Source organism: Amblyomma mixtum, chromosome 10, assembly GCF_055824585.1.
Source record: "Amblyomma mixtum isolate Tamu chromosome 10, ASM5582458v1, whole genome shotgun sequence".
NCBI lineage: Eukaryota > Metazoa > Arthropoda > Arachnida > Ixodida > Ixodidae > Amblyomma > Amblyomma mixtum.
This window is the reverse complement of record NC_143021.1, coordinates 20,694,848-20,722,548: the sequence shown is the minus strand read 5'-3', so window position 1 is coordinate 20,722,548 and position 27,701 is coordinate 20,694,848. Positions and strand designations below refer to the sequence as shown.

Genomic DNA, 27,701 nt, shown 5'->3' with positions numbered 1-27,701 from the left:
CGCGGTTGTTTTTTTTTTGTACTTTGAAGTTACAGCGAAAAGAAGAGCCCACTGAACAAGAAATCAACTGTAGCAGACAAGGCGCTTGGGCAGGTCGGTGATAATTCATGACGGCAAAAGAAGCGCACACTTTTACAGTACACAGAGAACAAGAAGTGAGACATCAGCAGCAGCATCTGCTCTACTAGAGTTCATTTCTTGTACAGTGGGCTCTCCTTTTGTTCTCAGCGCTGGTGGTATCTCCCTGCTTGTTCTTTGTGTTCAGTCAAAGTGTGCGCTGCTTTTTTCGTCATGAACCTACACCAACCTCCCCAAACGTCCGCTCTACTACAGTCCTTCCAGACGGTGCTGTGCGTAGTACACACGGTCGACCGTAGCATGAAATGGTACACTTACTCTGTATGAAGACAAGAAAGTTGTAGAGTGATAAGAAAAAATGGCTGAGGCTTAGCTAAGGTTAAGCCTAGTCAGATGCGAAGCATATTGATGGCTAGGCTTGGTAAAGTTCCTCGCTTTGTTCTTCAGTTGTTGTAGAACGTTGTCGCAGAGCCGAATGTTGAGCACGCCGCTTAGCCAGACGTTCATCCCGCTCTTCATCGGTCTCTGTGGCACGCTGAAGCTTTCGCTTCTCGTTCAAATCAGCCCTGCTTCTAGGCGGCATCCCAACACCTGGCCGCCTCGTAAGTGCCCGGAGAGCGAGGCAAGCTCAGCTTTATACCGCTGCTGTAGCGTCACGTGGTCAGCTGCAGCGCCTCTGATGTGGAGCCTCCACCGCCGTGGCCGACCGCGCGAGCCGGCAGCCCATCTCTCCTCTGCTGTGACGTCATGTCACGTGGTCAGCCGCCGCGCCTCTGATGTGGAGCCTCCACCGCCGCGGCCGACCGCGCGAGCCGGCAGCCCATCTCTCCTCTGCTGTGACGTCATGTTGTCACGTGGTGTCACGTGGTCAATGGTAGCTCCACCGCCGCGCTCGACGGGCTGTAGTGTAGCTCTAGTAACATGCTTCGCATTAAATTTTCCTTCCAGCGACTTTAGGAAGATGAAAACTCACACGCTCTTGGAGCTACAACGCTGTTTATGAACAGAGTCCCGTCTGTTTGTTCCTGATAATATCGTACATCAACAAAAGAAAAAGACGCTCGTGGATTGTTCTGATCAACACCTGCTCAGGGTGTTCGGCAGTCACGCGCACGAAATATTTCCGTTAACGCAGCCCTGTTTTTCATGATTTTCAAATATTTTTTTCATTCCTGTAATAAGGTACAACTTAAGACGACCGCCAACGGTACGCAAAAAATACGTGCTCACTGTGAACGGCAGCACACCGTCTAATACTTTAAAAATGTAAGCAAACTTTTTTAAGCGCTAAGAAATGTTCAAGCTTCCTTTCTTTCAAAGACATCATGTTGCAACGAGAGCATTTCCCTCAGCACAATGATCAACTTAGCTTCAAGGAATTCTAGGCGACTGCGGAACAAAAGTATAAAATAAACCTGGATTAACGAATTCTAGAGGCCCGTGTACTGCGCGATGCCAGTGCACATTAAAAAACCCCAGGTGGTCGAAATTTCCGGAGCCCTTCACTACGGCGTCTCTCATAGCCTGAGTCGCTTTGGGACGTTAAACCCCAACAAGCCAATAAATTAAACTATACAGAACTTGTCACAAAGCTCCTTAAACACCCTAGCCACTGCAGACCAGGGGCCTGATTTCGCGTGGTTGGCTTCGGCTCGCGTTATTGGCCGTCGTCATGACAGCCCGTGCGCCAGCCAATCGCGCAAGCCGAGGCCAACGATTGGCAGAGAATCTGGCCCCCCGCAAAATTCCAGAATAAAACACGTCGAGGGATTTTTCATTAGAAATAGTTAGACGTTTCAGGCTGACTCCAGGCTTAGCTGTCTAGTCATGACTAACGTTGAAATACCGGGTGAAGAACATCGCATATATGCGAACGAACTAACGCATAAAAATGATTGGCTACCTTCATAATTGAGCGCTGAGGGTGTTCTAACGAGTCCTGCGCTTTGAAGCAGCAACAAAGGCGCACTCATGCAAGGGCCGAGCTATACTCGTCATTTGGTCCCTATTTTCGACTCAAAACACGAATTCTACCTCGCATACACAACACTCAGAAAGCCTTCAGAGTAAGATGCCAGAACACGAGGCGAAATGTTCAGTTTTTTGTGGTTAATGTAGCATCTTCAGCAGAGTGGTTACCCGGAGAGCAAAACTCACGAAAGGGCAGCATTGAGGTGAATCGCCAATTATGCGTCAAAAAATTGAAGCATTGCAGCTGAGACGCAATTAGACAAGACTTACCGCACACAGTGGTTCTTGGTTTCTTTTGCCTGTATCTTCTTAAGTTCGTGCGTCAGATTGTGTCTCACACTGATATTTCAATATAAGGTAGAAACTTACAGGAATATATTTACGTTAGTCATTAAGCGTGTTCTACTTTAAGATGTTTCTTTCATGAACACAATGTCTAGGTACTATTGCAACATATTCTATGACTCTAGCTATTTCTCTCCGGAAACACACTAACTACTCTGACTGGTCGCATCAGCGAGTCTTTCGGGAGAAGTTTATTCAGTCACGCGACAGAAAAAGTTTCCGCGCAATAAAGACAATAACTCAGAAAATCAACAAGTGAAAAAGGAGAGACAGAAATATATCAAAATAGGGTTGTGAACAATAAGAAATGCGTAAAAAAGTTCAGGCCGTACACAACCTTCAAACGCCACTGCAGCACATTCCTTCGGGCGTTCAGGTCGCTGCAAGAATGAGAGCAAGCAAACAAGAAGGCGCTGTAATGCCCAGGGTGAGCCGTTTTTAGGCCATACTATGAAGATTAGCCCTATGCGCACAATAAAAAACAGGGATTTGTGGGCAGAGTAGTAGGGCGCATCGGACTGAGGAAGGACGATAATACAACGAAAGTGCCGACTCTGCCATACCACTAAGGTCTACACCGTCGCGATGAATGGTCGGAGTTGATAAGAGAAGAGTTTTCCGGCGATAAGCGCTCTCGCATATCTCGCACTGTGTGCACCGGCGTACGTCTATTTTGGCACAGTCCATAGTTGTTTCTGTCCGGTCTGAAGACACGTCGGCAAAATGACAAATCAGCTTTTTTGTACAACAGAGAGCAACACAATTTTTTTTAACATTTACAGCTCATTTTAAGAAAAAACAAACACTTAACACGGACAAAAAGAAAGTGAAAAGATAGGACGCACGCTAAACAGATTTCAGTTTTTACTTCTACAAACAAGCCTGCCGATAATCGTGCAGAACTTGCAGGGGCAGATGACGCAGTTAACTAAGGAGGCCTTCCAGAAACAGTTGTCTGGACAGTGATGAAAAGCCTGATAAAAACGATCACGGCCGGCGGTACCTCTGCTATGGGAGCTGGAAAAACCCGTGAAAAAGACGAGGCTAGCAGCCACAGATCACGTGCACCAGCTGAGGCGTGGATGTCGCGTTCACTGCTCCTGAGAAGCTGGTGCGAGTGTGTGCCGCAGTCAAATAAGAACAAGACGCGAGCCTGCTTCAAAGATCTCGAATTAGAATTCCCACCTCGTAAAACGGGCATTACGTTCCGTTTCCTACTCTCCTGCGGGAAGTATTATGTGGGGAGTCATGATGCTGCGTTAAGGACCGTTTCGGAGAGTACAGCAGGGCGGTTGATTCGCTTGCGAGGAGTTGATTCCTCACGATACATTGTACGTATTGCGGGTTCGTGGCAGCATTTGATTATACGCGCGTATTTGGCACGGGAAGGGCGCGAATATATCGTGAGGCTCTCCAAATCAGCAGGGTAGTTGAAAATTGCGAGAGCACTGTTTAGATTACCTTATCAAAAAAGGAATTTAACTTTTTTAGCAGCAGCTTGCCACATGGACAAGGAAGATAGTTTGTCTTCCTGAAAAAATGCCGTAGTGCACACGCCACCCGGCTATGTATGTACCATTTCTAGAAGAGAAACCTCACTTAAAATTTAACGTACGTCCTGTCAATTTAACGTACGTCCTGTCCGTTTCTCATCCTCTATCCACGTGTGCAGCACTGTTTCTTATTAAAGGAACCACCAGCTAGCCGAGTTTCTGCTTTGATGTTGCTAGTGTATATTCCTGCTTGTTGCCTGTGTGTAGATGCGACATGTTACGCCCAAAGGATTAAATTTAACACTAGTTCGCGCCTTTACGAGAGTTGTACCCAAATACAAAAACAGTTGCAGGCTGAAAATGGGCACAGAAGACCGAAAGAGAAGAAATTCTGAAGGGAAGGCACCTATTTTCCTCTACTATCACCTTTTCATAAAGTTCTTCTTGGTTAAACCATCTACACTGTGCAAATCGGCTTGTAAGAGATGAAAGATGTTTCAGATTATCTGCTCTACGGAAGGCCATGTGGAGTGTATCGGTACAGGACCGAATCATAAAACGCTGAGCTAGATTTCGTTGCGACCTGTAAATCCTGAGAAAATTCCAAAATAGTCCACGTGCACAACTTCGCTACACCCTGCACGCAACGGCTAAGAAAAAAGCGGCTGCGTCCCGTTCCAGGGCAGGCACGTGGTCTTGGGCTTCCGTCGAAGGCGCACTGCCATGCGCGCCTACGCAACGGCGTAGCCGTACACATGGCGGGTGAGAATGATGGGCATTTCCACTCGTGTCTCCTTCATGTGCACCTCGGAGAAGCCTGCGCTCCTGATGATGTCGCCCGAGTCTCGGTTCAGGCAACAGCCGCAGCAGACGATCCGCCACACGGGAGTGAGTAGGCTCTGCAGGAGCCGGCCCAGGCTTCCCTTGGGCTGCGCCACGTGTTCCATGAATAGCAGGCGGCCGCCCTGAGGGGAAGAAAGGAATGGAGAGTGCTTTCTCTAAATATTATTTTCCCGTCTGTATGTATGGAAAACAAGCTATAATGAGTCCATGGTAGAGAAAGGATGCGGTAGATGGTCCTTGGCGATCACAAAATGAACAAGGCAGGGGAAAACCTCAGGTTGCTTGAGCCAACGTTTCGACAGACGAAGACGAAGACAAATCCCCTTGTCGAAACGTTGGCTCAAGCAACCTGAGGTTTTCCCCTCCCTTGTTCAAGCTATAATGAGGGTGTTTATAAGAAGACTTCTCGTTATGAAAACCTGCACGACATTCCTAGCAAGCCGACCCGATTCATCCTCTCGTAGATTTTCCCGTGTTATGGGGCAATTGACCTTAGTTATAACGAAGCTGAAGCAACCGTGTGTTTCTAGCAAAGCTAAATGAATTTCAGTGTACATAACACGCAACAGGCCCAGCGGTGAAGTTGACTGCCACAATTCCTGACGTTTCAGAGTGCACCCCATGAACAAATTAAAAAGCAGCATTGGAAGCTTCGCATGCCTTGCCAAGGGGCGTTCGAGGCAAGTTTGCGGTTGGCCAGATTTACGCCTGCTTTCCAATGGCGCACTCCAATAGAAACACACAGTGGGTTTTAGCAGATTATTGGCCACGTAGACATGACAAAAAATAGACGAGTGGACCATTGAAACGCTTGAAACAACAACCCTTTGTGGCTTATGCGTTGCGTGCCCACCTGCCACACAGAGGGCCTGGGTTCCGCCTGGTGCTGGGAACCGCAATCCCAGCAAATTTCTTTTTTCTAAGAGTAATTTACGTGAGGACACGCTCTGCCGACAGTTCCTGTAACGCCACTCATGCGACAAGAAATGCTGTCGCACTAAAATCAGCAGGGAGACCTAAATGCATTATGTGTTGGCAATGCAAGAGATACGCATTTACATTATGTATAGACAATGCAATAGGTGTTGGTGATCGACTTTAGTGTCATTCTTTCATGGTTGTCCTTGCGGACACCTGCACGTCTGTCTGCACACAACCATGCATTTCTTACCCGCAAATGTCTCCCCGAATGTGCGTACAGGTGGTGACATGGATTCGAGGCGATGCACATGAAAAGCATGCTGGTGCTCTTAGTTAAACCATTTGTCTGAGGATAATAAGGGGTCGAATGTCTAAAATGAGATGCTGACAAATGGAGGAGTTCTTTGATGAGGTCGGCGATGAACTGGTGGCTTCTGTCACTTATCACAACTAGCGGGGGCCCATGTCGCGCGATGACAGAATTAAGCTTTGAAAAGGGACACCTGGTTCTCCGCAGTCGCGGGAACAGCGGTGTCTCGCATAACGATTGACATAACCCACGCAGACAAGGATCCAGCGCTTGTCATTGTGCTACTTGGAGGAAAGGGCCCAACACGTAAATTCCGACTTTCTCGAAAGGAGCTTTTGGAAGCACCTCAGGGTGAAGCATACCAGGAGCAGCACCAGTCGGACATTTGCCACTTGACACTTGGCACAGTAGGCTACGTACTTTTAAGTTTTCACGCGCATCTGCGGCCAGTAAAACCGCTTGTGAATGCGGTGGAGAGCCCTCGCAAATCCATGTCTAGACGTTCGGCCTTAATTTATGATGTTCAAAACCAAGGACAAAGTGCAAAACGCGGTACATCGGCCAGATTTGGCGATGCCTGAAAAGTGACTGCAAAAGCATAGAAATAATTTATCGAAAGGCAATGGCTTGTCTAATATGGTGACTAATTGTCAAGGATGCGAAGTAAACGACAAGATAAATAAAAGGGGCACTGCTTCGTTTCCTCACAAACAGATACAGTACGCCCACAAGCACTAGTCCACAGGGAAACTGTTTGAAGCTTTTCACATCGCGACGGAAGAACAAATCTGCATAAGTGTAACCCACCAATCTGCATGTCTGATAAAGGGATCGCGTTTATTAATAACCTTGAGCGTCGCGTGCATCTGTGTGTGGTTTTCATATTTTTTTTTTTATCTGTAGGATCACCTGCACGTCTTTGATTGTTTCTTTTATAAAAGACAACATTTGCGAATAAAGTATTAGTTGGGAATCAGAGCTCGTCCTGTATCCAGCTTTCTTCTTGTTCTTCTGTTTTTTAACGCTGTTTCTTTTCAATGTGCATCTTTACCAGCTGAACACTCTGCCATGCTCCGTCATCGTTACAAAAGTCTCATTAAGGTCGTACACAAAGCATGATACAGCACAAGTCCGTGCCGAGGCCGGCAAAACAGCAAAGCTTTGGTGGTGCCAAGGGCAGGCGACGTGGGGAATGGTGTTAACTGCTGTAATGGTAGAATCATTTCCCTCTCCTTTTCGAGCGTGCCGCATGGCGTGACACTTGTCGAAACTTCCATGCCTCCAGAAAGCGCTACACCCACGGTCCGCTTGCTTAAAGTCAAACTGAGCGTCGTTGTACGCTCTCCTTGCACGTTTGATGCATACTGACAAACGTATCGCTGTTTAAAGAAACGCCGAACAATTTCTGTCGCGAAATAACTGCGCATAATTAACCCTGAAACAGTCACTCATCCAAAAACATTAGGCAAAAAAAGAACGACGTTTCATCAGGTTTTGATCGACATCGCAGCGTATTCACTGTGAATTACCCCAAAGGGCTATCGTCGCAGAACTAGTCAGAAATTTCGGCGCTCGCACTTTGTCAAAGCGGCATCCGAAGTCAGAAAATTCGAATTGTAGTGTTGTTCAGTGCTATAGATAAGGCTATAAGGACACTTCGTACCTTGACGAGCACTCGCCGACACTCCTGCAGCACCTTCTCGGGGCAGTTGACGGAGCAGAGCAGGTGCGTAATGAGGACCACGTCGAAGTGGTCGTCGGGAACCTGGTGCATGTCTTCGCCGTAGCCGGGCACCCAGCGCTCCATCTCCACCTGCGGCGTTGCGACACGTGACCGGTGAATGAAAGATACCTCAATAGCGTCCACCACAAGAGCACTGGCCACAGTTAAGAGGGAATCGGCTGTTTGGAAACGACTCTTTACACGAATTCTAGGAACATGCAGTGGACGCTATTCATCATCATCAAAAGCCACATGGCGTGGGAACGTAACGCTGAGCATAACAACTAAAAACCGCAAGAAACACGGGACCGCCCTGTTTTGTCACCTGCCTCCGTCCCGTGTCTGTTGCGGTTTTTAGTTGTTATGCTCAACGTTACGTTACCATGCAGTGTGGCTTTTGCAATGCTACCGCAACAGACACGGGACGGAGGCAGGCAAGAACACAGGGCGGTCCCGAGTCTGCTGCGGCTTTTAGTCGCTGTGTCTCACAAACTGGCCTACGCCCACCTTTATCCTCATAAAGCTGGGCTACTTGGTACTGCGTGACTACAAATGAGCGCATGTGGCGGAACGAATTGAAGACAGACGACACAAGCGGTAGTGTCGTCCGTCTTCAATTCTTTCCGCCACATGCGCTCATTTATAGGCAGCGGGCATGCGCTAGGAGCCGCCTCGATCGCATAGCAGCCAACGCCGGCAAGCAAGCGGCCGCAAGAGTACTGCAGGATCGCTCCGGCGCGACCGGCGTTAGCCGGCTTAGCAGACCGAGTAGCATAGAGCGAAACCGAAGGCATCGCAAGAGAAAGCGTTAGGACAATTGTTTCTACAGCCCTGCGTGGCCTAGAGGGCTGATTTCAGAGTTTTTCTTGGTATAAGTAATTCAAAATGAGCCGGTGCTTTCTTGAACAAGAACTCCTACATTACGTGAAGGAGCTAGTGTTGCCAACTGCTTCTAAGATCACAGTCAGATGCACTCCACCAACGATAAATGCGCCTCTGTACTCCCCCCTAATAAACGCTAATATTTTGCGGGCCAACAGATTTCTCTACTTTATACCGTTTTAGCACAGCCGCGCGACCGGCCAATACGGTTACGCATGGCCGCTGCTACATTTGCGCCGTGCTTGCTCGCGTTTGCCTCGCGGTCTCACCGTAGTTAGCGTATTTGCCGTATGGGAGAGCTGGAACGCTAAAATTACCTGCTGCCTACACCAAAATACTCCCTTTGTCGAGCGACTTCAGTGCGGGAAGCAAAAAAATGGCCTGGCTTAACTTATGGTTAAGCCTAGGATGCGAAGCATACCGCCGGCGCAGGCTGCGCGTCCGCAAGCGAGCGCACGAGTTGAGCCCCAGCTTTCACAGCTGTTGTGACGTCAGCGTCCCTAGCGGAAGGAGCGGGAGTTCGGCCGCCGGTGGAGGCTGCGCGTCCGCAAGCGAGCGCATGAGTTGAGTCCCAGCAAACACCGTGGTCCCAGCTTCCACAGCTGTTGTGACGTCATATCACGTGGTGCGCCGATGTAGGTCAAGTGGTAGCTACGCGGCCGCGCGCGGCGCAGCAAGGAAGAGCTCGGTTGTGCGGCTAGTATGCTTCGCATAAAAAAAAATTCGAGCAAAGCGCAGCTGTCGCGCTGAGCGCTCAAGACGAAGTTTCTGTCACGCCGAACACGAGCTTGGGGCGTTTCTGCAGATCGAAAACGGTAGTGAAAGCAATCGGCAGCTGGTGTACGTAAGGACGAAAGTAGCGAATGACGGGAGTAATAATTAATATCGGGCTCAGGTGAAGAGATCTCAAGTGGTCGAACAGTTGGTTTCAGTAGAAACCATTTGACGCCAGCTGCAAAAAACTTCCTTAAACCATTTGACCACTTAAGGTATTTTCACTTAAGGCAAGAATGGTGACATATATTTGAAAGAAGTTGTAGCGATCCAGCAATGACATAATTATGCTGTTTCAAGCAAGACGAAACAATTGTTTCGGCATGATGACAAAATCCCCTAGAACTATTTTTAATTTCGCAATTTTCCAGCGCGCGCCCAAACTTTCCAAGTGATTCCTGTACCGCTCATGTTAAATTTATGTAGAAAGAGGTTCCACAGCAGAAGAACCTTTCCCGTGTACCATCGTTTTCTGAAATCATCCTATCGGTTTTTAAAAGGTACAAGAGATCAACAGAGCTATTGAAATTTCTGCTGAGGATAAATTAGTTCCCGAGGATTTTTTTTTTTCTTCCACAAAAATTTGCCTTAGTATACCAACAACAGTGACGACAACAGTGCAACAGCGACGAGCGGTAGAAAGGAAGGTGCGTCTCATTTGGTTTCGCACCACAACAAAAATTTTTCACACATTCTGGAGTTACATGTTACACGAGTTACATGCGTTACGGAAATAGCGTGTCCTGACGACGCGCATGGGGAAACATGGCGGCGTACGTCGAAGCGGACCGCTTGCTTCACCACTAGTCCGTCTTTGCCGCTTCACTGTTTCTCACATTCCTGCAAATGGAATGCGCACAGGAGTGTGCCTTTGTCTGCAGATATCGGCATCACAGGATTCAGGCGAAAAAACATGGCCGATTTCAAGACGGTTACTGCATATGAAGACTGCTAGCCTAAGGGATGAGGCATCGTTTGGTCGAGATAGAAGTAAGACATCAGAAAGCGTGGGAAGTTCAAAGAGGGTAATGTTTCTGACACACAAAAAAAAAGGGCTTGCGAAGGGCTGATTTTCAGCCAATACGCTGCCATTTCTGAGCCTTGCCTTTTTGCTGGCTTTCTATTTATGCAGACGAGAACAAAATTATAAACCAAATTAACTTTCAAAACTCCGCATAAGGCACCTCGCTGTTCACCCTAAATGTCGCTGCCCATCGGAAACAATTCAAAAGCAGTTGAAAGTGAACATTTGGGTTTTGAGGAAAGGAAATGGAGCAATAACTGTCTGACGTATCTCGGTGGACACCTGAACTGCGCCGTAAGGGAAGGGAGGAAGGGGGGAGTGGAAGAAGGTAGGAAGGAAGAGGTGCCGTAGTAGAGGTCTCTCAATAGTTGACGTCATTGCTCGGTTGCTGCATTTTTTGAGGGGGTTTATTACTCCCACCTTATGTGCTGCAGGAAAGTAACCATGCATATAGCACGAAATTTTTGTGTGTTCATTTATACTTGTTTTCCACCTCTCACTTGATCCATAATGGCACGCGACCCACGAACGGAAGTATGGAGAATACCCTTAATCTAAACCTAATCGGTGCGCGCGGCTGCAGTGGAGGGACAAGCTATTTCCTTGCAGTCCCCAAGCGCAGGATTATCCTGTTCGAAATCTGCACGCGTATACAAAACCCAACGGTATCCTTGTGTGTTCGTACACAACCGGAAGTCCAGTTCAGTGCACATGACGAAATCTCATCAGAAATAACCGATCTGTACTGTCGCTTCATTCTTCCAAACGCGATGCAATCTCAGAAACAAGCCATTGTTAAGCCATGGCAGCAGCTATTTCCTCACAGCTAAGGAAACGAAGTTTCCAAAAAGTTTAAGCTCCAACCAGTCCCAATCTCCGTCCTCGAGCTACGCTTTGCTAGGGAAGTAATTAGACACGACAGCACTGCCGCACGAACGACGTTCAATTCCGGTGCAGTCCCTCGTACCGCAATTACTGTAAAAGGCGACAAAGTAACTACGAATCGTGTTCTGCCGTCTAGAGGGCAAAATTTAGCGCCGGTTGTAAACAGGAGTGCTGGTGGCGCCGACAGACAGCACAGAGAAAAAGCAGCACGCGTCAAGACAGGACGCCACAAGAAAACAGCACAGCGATAAAGCAGCACACCGAAGAAAGAACCCAACGACAGAAGAGCACAGGGCAAAAATAGTAAGACGACAAAGCAGCGCAGCGCAGTACTGTGCAGCGTTGCTTGGAGAGTACGTACGGCAGAACCACATGCATATAATGACCTAGTTTTTTTTCTGTATCATGTAAGAAGAATCTTCAAAACCTAAAAAGTAAATTGGCCAGGACACCTGCCTTTAATTTTTCGCTTTGACTTTCCTTCTCTAACACATCTGTCCGGGTAAATTTTGGTGAACTTATTTTCATTGAGACGGTGGTGCATTTGCTTGTTTAATCAACGTCAAGTACACTGAAATCTGACGCGTCAAGCGTACGACTCGAGCTACTAAACGATACCTAAACATGAAGTTGCGCTCTCGTGCTTTAGACAGCCTGTTGATAAAGCGTTGGAAAAGGTAAAAGTCATCAGAAAAAAAAAATGCGCATACATGCACCATGAAGTGAACAGCGCAGTGTGAGGCACGAACACAGTGAGACGCAGAATGAGGAAGAACAAAGCCCTACTTATCAACTGAAGGATTCCTTTCCGCGGCATCGACACTACTGTTGTGTCTTGCGCGTAGACGGGGGACACACGAACCGCTCGGCCAGTGCGCGATTCCCGCCGTGGTGTTGTGTTCGGGTTGCGCGTGTGAACGAAGCGCCGACGAACCTCTCCACGTTCCCTTCCTCCTTTCCCCCGAGCCCTCTCCTGTCTGCACCAGCCAGCCGTGTCTGGACACAGGGGAGATGACTTCGGATCGCGCCGATGAGCGGCCGCCAGCGCGCACCGCTTGAGTCGAGTGCTAATAAATAGTTCTTGTGTTCGCAAACGCCTTGTATCTTCGGGGCAACCGCGGACATAACTACACAGACGATGCGAAAATTATTCAGAGCGTCCACGCCATAACATAAACAACAACAGAACCAAATGCACAAGACAAAAGCAATATACCATGAATATGCTTTGCCCACTACTGACAGTTCCTTGTCCGGAAGTGTAATTGAAGGGATGCAAACACACGAATTTCCCAGCCTAGGAGTCTTCTGAGCCTCGATTATTTATCGCATGTTTTTGTCACGATTTCTTCCAACCACTGGGGTATCCCTGCACCGTGGTAAGCATTATTTTGCTTGTTTTCTTTTTTTGCTTCTCTACAATCTCGGCAGTGAGTACCGAGGTGACCAGATTTAGCTTGTGAAACTTTGTAACGCTGTTCTCTTAATCCTTCATTCAGACACCGTCCAGACTGGCCTACATATTGTCCACCGCAGGACAGCCGAATGGAATAAACAAAAGCCTGATCACAAGCGATGAAACGCTTTGGTGCTGCGTGGTGCAATTAGCCTGCTTGCAATATTCGGTGTTTACTAGTCGGCACAAGCCAGGGTTATAAGTCCAGAGTTGTAACTGAGTTGTAACTCACTTGTAAGACCCCGACAGTGCGTATGCGCCTTCTTCTGCTCCTGTGTCTCGGTTTTCACTCTTTTTTTCTACAAAATGAATAAGCAATTTTCCAGCTATCCACACTTCTGAACTCTTGATCCAAAGGGACGAAACACCGCTCATATTGTAGGCGCGCTGGAGTGACCATTCGTGGGAACAGATCTTAAGAGAGCTGGAGCAGAAGACCAGCAAGCGTGCGCGCTCGTCTCAGTCAAGGCAGAGACCCTGGGCTCCCTCCTGCCGCCTGACGCGGGCACAAAAAAGCGTCGTATGTTATGTTATGTTATGTTAATGTTAATGTTATATGTTATGTTCTGTTATGTTCTGTTATGTTTTTTATGTTATGTTATGTTACGTTATGCCACGGCCGCTTGATGCAAAGCGCAAAGCGAGGTGCGGCCAGCCACGTCGCGCCGCCGACAATGGGTGAGCATGTCCTGGCGGAGTTTACAGTCGCGGCCGCTGTTTTCGGTGGGGGCGCCACTGTTCGGGGACAGGTCCAGGGAGTGGACTCCCGAAGCGCTCCTTGCTTCGTCGTGTTCGAGCACGTCTGCCTCGTGTAAAACCGCGTTTGCCTTCCATATTCAATGCAAAATAAAAACCACAACTACTACTACTCACGTTACTCATGTCTGCAGTGCTTTCTTTGGATTTTCTGCTGTGCTCGTGAGTGAGCACGTTTGCCTCGCGTCTGCGGTGCTGGATTTGGACTTTTCGTGTGCGCGTGAATGAATGTTTGCCTCGTGTCTGCCGTGCACGCTTTGGGCTTTTCGTGCATGCGTGTGTGGAGGTCAGTGACGTGTATGGGGCACGATGCCGCGCATCTGCTGTGTGCCACTGCCCGTCACAAACTCCAGAAAGCCCCCAACTGTGAGATATCACGTGTTTACCTCCGAACTACAGCGTCGAGAAGCGAGGCTGAAGATACCGCTCGCCAAGGACTGTCATGGAAAGGAAGCAAGTGGGTGCCAAGCGACAGGTCTCTGGTATATGCTCCTTGCATTTTACAGAGAATGACTACAAAAAGTAGGGTTAAGGAAGGTTCTTCGTCTGTGAATGGTTCCTTCCTTTCTTGTATGACCATGCAATAAAAGTGTCAAGTACGTTATGGTTTTCTCGGCTGCAGGTGGGCTTATGAAGTTCGACAACTTCAGCTATAATGATCGTTTTTTTTTGTCTTTTTTATAAATTGCAATAACTTGTGTATATAAGAGCCAATGTTCGACGTGACACGAAGCGGAAATTTACTGCGTGTGACCAGCTGTGCGTGTCCGTCTCATTCACCGTCTACATGGGGTAGCAAGAAGTGAATAAAAATCAGGGAGCACTTTGACGATCTAAAGTGCGAAGAGGCGAAAGCCTTTAACCGCCTCTGTCGCTGCTCTCTGCTTGGCGACTGTTGGAGATCGTTTGGCTACTCTTGAACGCTTCCGTACGGCATCGCGAGCGCGTTTCGTAGCGGGCGACATTGGAGCGCGCGCGGGCTGCTTCCTTCCTCGATCAACGTTCAGAGAGCACCTGAGAGAGCTCTGGGTGATACGACAATTGATTGTGCAAACTTTTGACGTCAGTGCACATGCGCCGTTGTTAAACCACCTGAGGATTGCGCACGGGGCACTGCGCATGCGCAGTGTGCGCGTTTAGTGGATATCATTAACTAATCATCATTACTGTTCATACATCTACTACTACATCATTAACTATCATTATTGACTTTTCAAGTAACCAATATTGACAGCTGCCGCGTACGCATGGACGGACGGACACGCTGGCGAGTCATGAGCCATAAAAGGCTTTCACCTTAAAAATATAATGAAAGCATCAGGCGCATTAACGCTACATCCTCAGGTAGAGCCGCTGGCCCGGTCGTGCATAGTATAGGCGGCCGTTATCGACAGCGTTCAGGCGTACACTAGAAGGGGGATTCCCACCTGCTGCGGTGATTTGTGGCATAATCGGCGCTTTCAATGACGACTGAAAAATTCAGTCTTTAATGAGGCACTAGGAAGCGCACTGTTTACGCCCTCAAACAGTGAGCAACGGGCGTACCGACGCAGCTATCGCGGCGTTATAGTGCCTAGAATACTGGCTAGTGTCTCGAGCGGAGGGGTCTCCGCATGGGAGGAGGTGGCAGCGCCAGCGCTGCCTTCCAATTTTCGCCGCCAGAGGGCGCTTCCTGTCGTAAAGGTGTTGGATTGCTGCAGTTGCCCAGCCAAGCCTTGTGTTGTGCACTGTGTTTAGCTTCCGTCTGCGCGTTTCTTTGGTTTTGTTTGCGCTGTGATTTGAGCAAATGAACTGAAAGTTGCAGCGACTAATCGTGCTTGAGTTGCTTCAGTTCAGTGGCCTTGCAAAAACTTGGTTGCCCCGAACACGAGGCAGCAACCAGGCTGTGGATTGTTGTTTTATGTTTTGCTAAGAATTGCGTTTTATGTTAAAGGGCTAAACAAAGACAGAGAGGCACAAAGGCAACGAAAAAAATTGTTGAAGTTCAGACACTGCAACTAGTTTGCTAATATCAATACAGTGTTTTCCTTTCTGTATATGTAAATTGCCTTGCTTAAATGGTATGGCTGTGTACTGTTTCTAGGCGCTTCTCTTTATAACTGTTGATGAACGGTCTCTCGAGCGACCAACTTCAGATATTTTGTTCAGTTAACAAATAATTCAGTGCCTTGCTTACTTTGTACAAACTTTTAGCAGTAACCAGTTATTTTTACCTGTTTATTATGGCTGCAGCTTTACAGTTTGTAGAAGAGAATCACTGATAGGATCACTTTTTGTTTTCGTTCTTGCCTTTTCTTCCCTTAAAAAAATGGAACGAAAATTCGCAGACACCTGCATAAAAACTACTTCTGTATAAAGCGAGTTCTAACTTCCAAATGAAATGCAACGAGTCCTCTTCAGGCTGCATGTGTTCATTACATATACGATCATCGCAAACAGATGCTATGTTGGGAAAGAGCCCCTGTGATTTTTTTGCACATACACGACGCTATTAAATATTGTCTGACTGATATATCAAAATTGCAGTACGCGCGGTTGAACTGCAAAAAACATCGGCATAGCATGTCCAGAAGTGTAGCACTGGACTGTATGACTGAAATCCCTTGTGTCATAACCTTTGCAAAAGCTATGGATGCTATTTCCTAATACCAGTGTCACACGGGCGCTTCCGATCGCTATCGATCCGTTTGGGGTGAAAATTTTTTTATCGCGATTTAAGAATGGTCGCCGCTGCGATGTCCAGCCACCTGGATACTGCTGGTTGAGCATGACAGCATGACAGTGCGCGCAACAGCCTACGGTCGCGGTTGAGATGCGCGGATCGCAGTCAACTGAATTCAGATCGAGTAAAATCGTGATCGAAAGTTCCCATGTATCAGCAACGAATCCGGATCGGAAAGTTTTCGGGGATACTGTGGCCACAGCTGTCAGCCTTCGGTGTTTGTTTCAAGTTGATAAGCTGGGCCTCTCGCTGGATATTCGGCATTTAATTTACCTTTCTTTTTCACTTCAGGGGTTGTGTGCAGTGACGCTGTACAGTGTACAGCGTGTTCAGTGTACGGTGGAAAGAATAAAAATTTTACGGATTGGATCAGGTAGTAAATCGGTACAACCATAGTACTTGTGCAACGCATCGTCGGTCTCGCGGCGCTATCTCGGTTGATGATTTTCTACGGACAGTGTTAGGCCGTTGAGTTCATCTTCCGTCGAGAAAGGTTTTGAACAAAAGTGCTCTCAAAGCACGGAGAAAGCTGGGCTGCGTAGCGAAAAGCGCAGCGCATGGTTAGTTTCCATCGCCGGGCCAAGGCCGCGAACGCTGCGCGGTGGCACCTTAGCGACTGGCAGCGCCACCCTGCGGTGGCTTCGGGAAGGCATCACCGCGGCGGCCACGCGAGCGCGCGCCCTCGGCACACTAGCCAGTATATTCTAGGCACTATAGCGGCGTTTCCCTGCGACCAGTTGTCCCCGAGCAGTGGCGCCGCGGCGGGCGCACGGAGAACTAGGCCCAAGACGCCGTTTCTGTGCGACTTGGCGGACCGCACCTCGCTTTGCGCTTTGTATCTAGCGGGGGCGTGGCTACGTTACGTTACGTTACGTTACGGTACGGTACGGTACGGTACGGTACGTTACGGTACGGTGCCGTATGGTATGGTATCGTACGTGTAATATTTGAAGTTGCAAACTATGGGTTTTAACGTCCCGAAGCAACATATGGGCTATGAGGGCCGCTGCAGTAGAGGGCCCCGAATTCATTTAGACCGCCTAGGGTTCTCTAACTTGCGCTGCTATCGCACAGCATGTGAGAGCTTATGCGTTTCGCCTCCATCGAAACGCAGCGGCAACGGCCGGGATCGAACCCGTGTCCACTGGCATAGCAGCCGAGAGCCCGGGTATGGTAAGATAATGCGGTTTTCTTGAAGCCGCAGAGATACCCCACTGAAGTAGCCGCGGAGATCATCATCATCATCAGCCTGACTACACCCACTGCAGGGCAAAGGCCTCTCCCATGTCTCTCCATTAACCCTGTCCTTTGCTAGTTGCCGCCACTGTATACCCGCAAACTTCTTAATCTCATCCGCCCACCTAACTTTCTGCCGTCCCCTGCTACGTTTGCTTTCTCTTGGAATCCACTCCGTTACCCTTAAGGACCAGCGGTTATCTTGCCTTCGCATTACATGCCCTGCCCAAGCCCACTTCTTCCTCTTCATTTCAACTAGGATGTCATTAACCCGCGTTTGTTCCCTCACCCACTCCGCCCTCTTCCGATCTCTTAACGTTACACCTATCATTTTCCTTTCCATAGCTCGCTGCGTTATTCTTAACTTAAGCTGAACCCTCTTTGTTAGCCTCCACGTTTCTGCCCCATAGGTGAGTACCGGTAGGATACAGCTGTTATATACTTTTCTCTTCATTGATATTGGTAAGCTACCATTCATGACCTGAGAGAACCTGCCATACGCGCTCCACCCCATTCTTATTCTTCTAGTTATTTCCCTCTCATGATCCGGATCTGCGGTCACTACCTGCCCTAAGTAGACATATTCTCTTACTACTTCTAGCACCTCGCTACCAATTGCGAACTGCTGCTCCCTTGCAAGGCTATTGAACATTACTTTGGTTTTCTGCATGTTAATTCTTAGCCCCACCGTTCAACTCTGCCTGTCTAGCTGATTGCTCATGCTTTGCAGTTCTTGTCCTGAGTGGCTTAGCAAGGCAATGTCATCAGCGAATCGCAAATTACTCAGGTATTCTCCATTAACTCTTATCCCCAACTCTTCCCATTCCAGTCCCCGGAATACCTCCTGTAAGCAGGCCGTGAAGAGCATTGGCGAGATCGTGTCTCCCTGCCTGACACCTTTCCGTATTGGAATTTTATTGCTGACTTTATGGAGAACTATAGTAGCTGTGCAATCGTTATAAATATCTTCCAATATTTTCACATAGCACTCTTCCACACCCTGGTTCCGCAATGCCTGCATGGCAGCTGAGGTTTCCACTGAGTCGAATGCTTTCTCGTAATCAATGAAGGCTATATATAGGGGTTGGTTATATTCTGCGCATTTCTTGATAGTGTGAATGTGGTCTATTGTCGAGTATCCTTTACGAAAGCCTGCCTGATCATTTGGTTGACTAAAGTCCAAGGTTGTCCTGATTCTATTAGCGATTACCTTAGTAAATGCCTTGTAGGCAACGGACAATAAGCTGATCGGTCTGTAATTCTTCAAGTCCTTGACGTCTCCTTTCTTATGAATTAAGATAATGTTAGCGTTCTTCCAAGCTTCTGGTACTCTCGAGGTCACAAGGCCGCGGAGATGAAACCCCCCTAAATATAGAAAAGGAATGAAAGGGGTCCGTATTTCTGCACCTCCATTTTTACCGAAACACCTATTTACGCGTTTCCCACGGAGGCCGCATTAGCTCTTTGTGATCTTTAATGCAAGAAACTAGAGCCGCGTAAAACAAGAGACAGCAGCATGCACTGTCGGCTCTGGTGATGCACTTGTTTGATAGCGCACGTGGTAAGGCGTATGGAGGCCAGTCTTACTGGCGCGATAATGCGTTTCTGTTCAGAAGAAAAAATTCGGATCAGGAATATAAAACAGAATAATCCGACGCTGTGCGTTGGTGTTGGCCGAAAGGCCAACGCCACCCCCGATTCCACTCGCGTCTAAACCGCGGCTAGGTACTCAGCACACGTCAGTCTACTGACGAACCATGGGCAGGCAGCAGGATATCGCGTCCAGGTACCCAGAAAAGGGCAAAAGATAACAATAAGGGAGTTAGTTTTGGCGCGATGCATGCGGCACAAACTAAGAGGTCCGGTTTGCACCACGCTTGAAGCGCGTGTAGGAACGCATTTCCAACTACAGCGCTAACCCCAATATTACAGCGGAGCGAACTAGGCGGCGCTGAAATGCGAGGTTGCGACAGCTCGCCATTATATATACGTGGAAAGATTGAAATGAATAGCCTATTGCCAAGAAGAAAAAAAGAGTGCCAGGTGCAGCTGGATTAAGCAGAAGCCGAGATATGATCTGCGGGAACAATGAACCGAGGGAAACAGCCGGCCGCGGCTTTTCACGTTGGAAAAGCAGCGTATGTTTCTTATCCCATCCTCCACTTAGTTATAGTACAAGAGCGAGGAGATGCGGGTGTTGCGAGCGTCACAATTTAGATTGTTGCGCTCGGGAGGGTATACGGTGAGGACGGCATGGCCGGTTACGTGCCTCTCTGCAAGCAGTCCGCAGTGTCTCTTCTCATAAAAATTAGGCGGACGCTTAAGCTTCGCCTTAAAAGTAGACGCGATAGCCCCTTCTCCTTTTTCTCATTTATTCATTTCATTTCTCATATCTCACGATTACCAATCCGCAGTCAATTGCTGATCACGGTCATCGATTACAATCACAGTTACCGATCACACTGCCTATCACCAATTACAAATCGTTACCTATAGGTTACTATGCAAGACATACTACGCCACTACATACTCATAGACACCTCTGGTTTCAGTACAATGAAGCACCGTAACACCGCCTTTTTATCCACCGCCATTTCTGACGCCTGTTAGCGTATTAATATTTGATTTTATTTTTAATCACTATACCATCAGTACACATAAACACACGTTGCTAAGACGCACACCACAACGCGTTCACTAGGTGCCCCTCTAACATGATTAAACCAATGACAATAAAGAAAAAAGAAACTTCCTTCGTGACATACGCGCTGCGTGCCCGCCTCCCATGCAGAGGGTGTGGATTCGAACAGCAATGCCGGCTATTTTATTTTGTTCTGATTCTCTGGGATTTTTCCGACTGACACAGAACGACAGTGGCCGCAGGGTTTTCAGCAGAACGAGCTCCTTACGCTGTTGCGTAAAAGCTCGGCTGGCCGTTGCCGTTCTCTTAGCGGAAACACGCCGACGATGTCGAAAAACATTACTCTCAGCCTGATTAGGCTCAAAAGTGCCATTTCGAGATAACGAACAAGAAGGCAGTCGTATGAGAACAGTGTTTTTTTTTTTATCCGCCCCGTCCGCCTGCTTCGCTCGCTCGCTCTCCTCCTCCTCTCCGCCAGGGTCCCCAAGCTCTCTACGCTACCGCCGATCACGTGGGGAGTCCGCTCTACAGCTAAGGGCCCGAGACCTCCGCACGTTTCACTCGAGGCTTCCTCTGTTCAGCGAGAAGACCGCGGTTCCGGCTTGCGAGGGTGTGCTGGTACGGTTTGAGCTCTCGGTACCCAGCTGCAGCGCAAAAATAACTTTTCGCGGGTGCTGCCGTGTGGTGCTCTGCCCGTGGTTGTTTATGGCCCTCGTAAATAGCGAGCTGTAGCCGAAGCGCATAAGCCGCCGAAAAAAAGCAGCAGCCACTAAACAATGAACAAAGAAAGAATTGTGATAAAATCGGTACACTCTTTCCCCTGTGCTCTAAACAGAGAGAAGTGAAAACGGACTAAGGTGTCCTCTAGCACACCCCCTTTTATAAAGGTAGTGCGCTAGAGGACAGCTTTACTCCCTTTTTATTCCCATACAGGTGTATTCCTGTTTAGAGTGTGGCCTGGTGCTCAGCCTCCCGCGGGTTAAATGCTTAGAAAATGATCCTTTGACCCCACCTTGCGAAAAGAAACCACCTCGTGCCTAGGCGCTCTTTGGCTAAAGCTATCCTTGCTCCATTAAAAATCGCCATCATAATCATGAACAAAAAATCCCTTTTACTGCGTCGCTGTCGAACAAACAGCGCAGTGCGTAACGAAAAAGACAGCTGGTCAGCTTCTGTCACGCGCCCCGTCCTCTGCGCTCCTATGTTTTAGCTTTCCAGGATTACGAAAAGAGACAACAGCACACAACACTGGTTCGTCACTGGTTTTTTGTTTCTTTCATTCTGCTTCACACCAAAAATACTAAGTGCCCAATTAGACAGCTCTCATGATCCAACAAAGAGCCTACAGCGTCAATCCGTTCAAGACTGTTTCCGTGGCATAACTTTCAATCACTAGACATTATCTGCCAAGACTTCAGTTTTAAACTGTCCCCGAATGTCGAAATCATAACCGCGGACTCACTTATTTCACGATTGCCACAAATCCTTGTTAACTTGAAGCGAGATAGAGTTACGTAACTTGCAAGCGCCACTTCCCGTGAAGAAGCAAACGCTTTAGGGTCATTACACGAACTTCGAACATTTTTCAACAGGTGTCGTGGTTTCCTCTTTTACCCGACACCCATCCTAGGACCCAAAATTATACCCATCGCTTCATTACGCTGTACGTCGAGTGTCGACAGAAAACTATCTGGCCAGCTGAGCGCCAACTGCTTCCTTTCACAGCGGTCCAAAATTTAGGTTTCCGGAATTGCGGAAAGCCGGCCCTTCCACGACATTGGCTCTGATTTTTTTTTTTTTTTGAAAACGGATTTTTTTTTTTTTCATTGAAACTTAAAAATGTAGATCTGACATGCGCGTTCGATCTCGTTTTTGCAGGCTAGTTGGTGCGTTACTGGAATTGGCTTCAAGCGCAGACGGACAGCACATGAAGGAACGAAGTTGACAGGACAGGACTAGCGCTCTGTTCTGTCAAATTCGTTCCTTCCTGTGCAGTCCTTAAAACCATGCAATTTCAAATGGAAGTTCCAAACTTTTCCTCAATAGCCGAACATCACTGAACAGCCGCGGCACGTGTGGGAACAAAAACCAAGAGCAAAGCACAAAAGACAGGTCGGCCCTGCGTGCAAGCGATATCAAGAGTTCAACACGATGGCCTCGAGGGCTCTTCTGTGAGATAATACGTAGCGCTGTCAGCACTAGGACAATAAAAATTAACGCGCTAGCCGGATCGCGGGGCGCAGCTCTAGCAGCCGGTTGCAGAAAACAAACAGGAGCTGTGTTAGGGCAGACGAAAAGGAAAGAAAAATAAAATGCCACTGGCCTTACCCCGAAGTAAAGCACGATTAGACCAATGGAAGGATAAATGATAAGGAATTGCTGCGAATAAAAAATTGGGGGGGGGGGGGGGGGGGGGGTTGGGAAGACACTCAAGCTGTGCCTTAAGTGAATGACAAGACAGCGTTACTGGTTATTTGCTACTTTCTTCCTTTAGTTAGTCCCTCTTTCTAACTACACACATTCAATAGCACGCGTCAGTAGGGACACCAGACCACGTGGTACACGTCCAGACACACAAGGTCCTCCTTTAACCAAGACGAGCGAGCATGCCTCAATGGCCTTCGGTTAGCGTGCCTGACTCGAGACCCAAGGGTCATGGGTTCGACGCCCAACTAATTACCTCAATTTTCTTTACAGCCTTATTAGTTAATTCACATCCTTATACGTCATAACGACATTTCAGTCATGCTACGTCCTTACAGTCACAACTGAACTTGAGTTTTAGTCGTTTTCATTTCACACCTCAACGTGTGACGTCACAACCTTCTCGACCAATCTTCAATTAGTGTGACAATTCGCTCAGCTTTTCCTCCGAACGTCCGCTCTAACGCTATCACGCTAAAAATGGTTAAAAAATTAAAACAATGGGCTTTCTACTATCCAACCTAGCGCTGACACGGGAACGGGGGGTAGCCGCTCGCACCAGACGTATCTGGCTGCAGTAACTGCGGTTTGGGACTCGAAAGAAATGAATGTTCTCACGCTTTAACCAGTGGTAAGAAACTTCGACTGTAGTTTCGGTTTCAACAACTGCACCACAGCAGGTGAGAGGAGGAAAAGCCATTTTTAAAACGGATAATTGCTGCACGTGCTGCATTCGCGCTACATTTTTAGCACTCACAGTAATTTTATAAACTGAACTGAATTCAAGACACTCTAGATATTCCTCTTTCAATCTTCCCTTCGGCATTTCTCCTTCATCGAAACATTTTTTTCTTTGTATTTTGGACTATCGTTGGTGACAGATGCGAGCACGTTGGCGGCAGGGTTTCTTGAGCGCATCCTAGTTCCGCCATGTAAGAACTTTTGAAGTGCCATCAAGTTTCGAACGTGCCTGAACCTCTACAATGGCACACAGACCCTGTCCCTTGCCTTGAGCTGCAGTATGGTTCCAAAACACGGGCGCCAAAAGCTATGCCAAGTTCTTCCGATTCTCACTCAATGAAAGGTAAGCCCGCTGTCACTAGCGCTCGAGTTATCAGATGTCAATATTGATGTACAAAACAGAAAAAAAACGAAACCATTCCATTCCGTGAAGCAGCAAGCTTTGCATAAACATGAAGAGGTTTACTACATGCTACCTTCACCAAACTTCGGGAAAAGGAAATGGTGCTTATCAGTGTATTTGTGCATCTATGAGCCGTTACATGTGCAAAGCAAATGGGTTTTTTCGACGAATCCCGATGTCTCGCTACATACCGCACAAGATGCGCAAAATTAGTGCTCATTTCGAGTCTCCATGCTTATTGCTATTATCCTCCGTTTATGCTTTCCGCCACTTGCAACCGGAGATGGTTAGATGAAAAGGCATGCTTCCAATCTATTCTCACCAGACGCTAATAGTAAATAGTTTAGTTTCTAGTTTAGTTTATGGGGTTTAACGTCCCAAAGCGACTAAGGCTATGAGAGACGCCGTAGTGGAGGGCTCCGGAAATTTCGACCACCTGGGGTTCTTTAACGTGCACTGACATCGCACAGTACACTAATAGTAAATAATAATTTGGGTGGTTGAAAGCATAATTAGATGCAATCGAAATTCCTTTTGGCAGCACGTTTGTAGCTTTCATGCTACCAAGCCTGACGTCGATCGCGCTGATGATGGTGGTGAACTTTTATTAGACTATTGTACAGAGAGGGTATTGGCCCAGACCTTAAGTGTCTGATCCTTACAAATTCGGGGGGGGGGGGGGGGGGGGGCGGTCCCTCGTCCAGGACCCCCGTGACTTCCGTGGCGGCTCGGGCTCGAGCCACCAGGGCTTGTTGGGCCTGGAGGTCGGAGCAACCGAGCAGGGCAGCCTCTCAAGTCCTCTCGGGTAGGGCGGGGATGGTGTGGGAGCGCAAAGCTCGGAACAGGGGGCGATTTTGTTTTGAAAAGCACTCTCACGCGGCGCAGACGACCGACCGACAGAGAAAGAGGCGGATAACTTTGAAAACCTTGCTGCTCGCTGTGCCCTTTTGCGTACAAATGCGACAGAAAAACTTGGCGGCGGCGACAGCGGTTCTATGCTTAGAATGATTTCTGCAGCTGTCAGCCATGCACTGACTTGCGTGCCTCAGTAATATAAGATAAGCACCGCGGGTGGCTGCGAACCGATCAACACAATAAGGGCTCATTCTCGCAGCCGACATCTGCTCTGTCGTAAAACTGACATTCGAGCGAGTTGGTACAGCATGTTGGAAAATTTCCAGCGCACAAATTTCTTTGTCGCTGTCCTGTGTGCGCTGGAAATTTTCCAACATCTGCTCTGTCACGGCATCAGCAGCGGCGAAAAAAAAAAGTGAAACAACTTTATTGCCATAGTATGTCGGGATTTAGGGCGAGTGTGCTTGGTGTGGCCCCCAGGTGAGGGCGACTTCCTGGGCCCACGAAACGAGTGCCAGTTGGATGCTCTTGTCTGGCCTTCTGAGGAGTTGGTTCCATCCTTCCTCGGAGGGAGCAGGCAGTGAGGTTCGAGGGGGCGGATTTCCCGCGCAACCCCAGAGTGGAAGGTAAACTGTTCCGATCATCGGTGAATAATTGCTTAGCCTATTCTCCAACACGCCGGAATATTTTGCACGAAGCTCGTCTCCCCAGCATCAACTCCATTCCTTGTACATGAGTGCGTTTGTATCCGCTATGCACCCTGGCCAATCCCCCGCCGTGGGCATGCGCCATTAAGCCTGAGGACATCATCACCATCATCATCGAAACGTGTGTCCCGCCTAAGGAGGGAAGCCAAAAGGTGACAGAGAGCACTGCAAGGGCTACGGAACCGCAGAAAGCATAGATTACAAAGATGAAATCATTAAAGATGGCTAAAACATTCGTGAACCCCATTTTGGCTGGTCAAGCGCGGATAGAGGGCCGCAGGAACCATGGTAGACGGCGGTATCCAGAACAGCAGGGGTTTGCTTCGAATGCTTATTTTTATGACACAATGGCCTACCGGTGCTTTTCTAATGCTATGCTGCCAACCACAAGGTCAACCAGAAATTGGCTGTCTAGACTGCCGGTAACTCCCGGTATAATGTCTTGGTTCCGAAAGGAGAAGAGTTCAAGATTGCAACAAGGGTTTTGTTTGTGCTAACATATATAAGTTGTAAATCACACAAAAACGTTATTGGTAGACTATATCACTAAGCAGCTAGATATGACGCACATAGCATCATATATGCGTACCTCTGTGAAACTTCTCTGGCAGATATGCCGAAATGACAATGTGAGAGCTCAGAGCTTTCGTACATGCCAATAAATACAGCGCAAGAAACGTACTGAGTCACCCAAGTTTATTCCAGCGCTCATAGTTAACATTCAAGCACTTCATAGTTTTCAGTCGGTCAACGGGGTGACGCAGTAACCACGCAACGCACAGTGCACGCCTTGTTTAATGATTCAATATTCCGGAGAAAAAATACGAACATTTCGGTTCGATTCTAAAACCAGCGCATGTGTTGCACGTAGGTCAGTAGGTCTTCAAATGAAAGGCTTCTGTGCCGACTTTTGAATTGCAGCAGTAAGCGCATCACAAAATAAGAACCAAGTAATCGTGGTATTCTTGCTCTTTTTATCGCAGCTTACAAGGCAGGCGCTTGGGGCTATATATACCTAGCAGTGTGTTTCGTATCCGATGGGCTAAAGTAAGAAACGACACAAGCAGCGATACCCAAGTGAGTTCTCGGATTGCAGCATCACCCGCGATATAGAGCCGATAATCGCGGGCTAGTTGCTATACCGCAGGTTATCTTTTAAAGCGTTGCCCCTAGTTCGAACCCAAGATACGAGTAACGGGGAAGGTACGCGCGACAGGAAGGCGTTTATGAATTACATTTCGATCGACAATCCCCAGAAATAGAGAGGAAAAAATATGTGCACCCACCTTCGGGTACTTCTTCAGGGTGTCCAGGAATGCACTCTGGAACTCCGTATTGGGATCCACGTTCCAGTATTTGACCTTGCGGCGCATCATGGTAAAGTTAGCCCCGTAACCGGCGCCCACCTCGAGCAGTCGCACCGCTCCATCGGCGCGCAGTTCAGGGTCGCGAGACTCGACGTCGTCCAGCGCGGTCATCGTGTCTCGCCGAGCGTCTTCGAAGCAGTCGCGCCACAGCCATCCCGCCAGCACGAGCACGCGCACGAAGAGCCACTGGCGCGCGCGGGAGCACGCAATGAGTATCGGCAGCAGCAGGAGACCCACGCCGCAGATAAACGCCACCACGACGTCGTCCAAGAGGCGGCGAAACAAGCTTCTCGTCTCCATCACGGCCCAGTCGGTTCTGCGCACGTTCACTCGCCCAAACGCACGCGAGCTTTCTTCTTGGACGCACACGATAGCGTTGTTACGACAACGACGACAGATGGGCGCACGCCGAAGGAGACCACGTGAGCGGCGTATTTACTCCGCCGCGCCCACAATTTCAAAGGGGCGGTGCCGCTAGCGCAGGTGCAACGAGTGAGATCGGCCACCGTTTGGAGAGGCCGCTACGTTCGACGGCAACGCAATGCTGCACGACGTGCTTTCGAAAGAGCCGAAGGAGCAGGGACACTTGGAGAAACGACCTCGTGTCGTATTACTCGATCGCTTTGAGGGACGGCACCGGCTTCACGCGGAATTGCAGCCCTCCTTGCTGGGCAGTTGACGTTTGGTTGGCCTTGAAGAGCTCGTTGTCAGCGGGATCGATGTTGGCTCTCGTGCAGCTGCTGGCTGGCCGCAATATGATGTTTTGAAGAGTGGAGCCGCACAATGAAAACTGTGCTGTCAACGTGATTGAATGTAGCCTCGCAACATTAAGACGCGACAGACAGCTGGCCTCTACAGACGGCTCCGCGGCGGCGGCCTCTTTCGGCGATGCGGAGAGCCTCCGAAAGATATCAGCGCCCCCTGTTGCAGCGCAGCGCCAGATTCAAATTTGGTTTTATCTCCGCTCACAACATATGAACAAACAGCACCATAAACCGCTCTAGAGGGACCGAGGAAGCAATTTGCGGCTGACACCCAGGGTTTGGACTTCTCGGTTTTTTATTTTGCGAAAATTCGCCGCTTAATTTCGGAACGCAGCTTTAGTTTTTTGTTTGTTTGTTTCGATCAATATATTTTTTTTGGT

General features: G+C 48.5%; 1 protein-coding gene across 1 annotated transcript; it reads right to left on the bottom strand.

Moving 5' to 3' along the window:
* Positions 1-2,567: 2,567 nt before the first annotated feature.
* On the bottom strand, positions 2,568-27,386 carry LOC149325311 (thiol S-methyltransferase TMT1B-like). Its single transcript, XM_089563702.1, has 3 exons — positions 26,477-27,386; positions 7,625-7,774; positions 2,568-4,852 (listed from the first exon to the last, which is right to left on the bottom strand). Exons 1-3 carry the CDS (start codon positions 26,855-26,857, stop codon positions 4,619-4,621), a joined length of 765 nt encoding a protein of 254 aa, XP_089419828.1. The 5' UTR covers positions 26,858-27,386; the 3' UTR covers positions 2,568-4,618.
* Positions 27,387-27,701: the final 315 nt, after the last annotated feature.

Excerpts from the sequence above, each read along its gene's own strand:
- LOC149325311 (XM_089563702.1), bottom strand. The coding sequence starts at position 26,857 with ATGGAGACGAGAAGCTTGTTTCGCCGCCTCTTGGACGACGTCGTGGTG. Across the intron at positions 7,775-26,476 it reads CCCTGAAGAAGTACCCGAAG|GTGGAGATGGAGCGCTGGGT; the intron begins GTGGGTGCACAT and ends GCAACGCCGCAG. Across the intron at positions 4,853-7,624 it reads GTCGGCGAGTGCTCGTCAAG|GGCGGCCGCCTGCTATTCAT; the intron begins GTACGAAGTGTC and ends TCTTCCCCTCAG.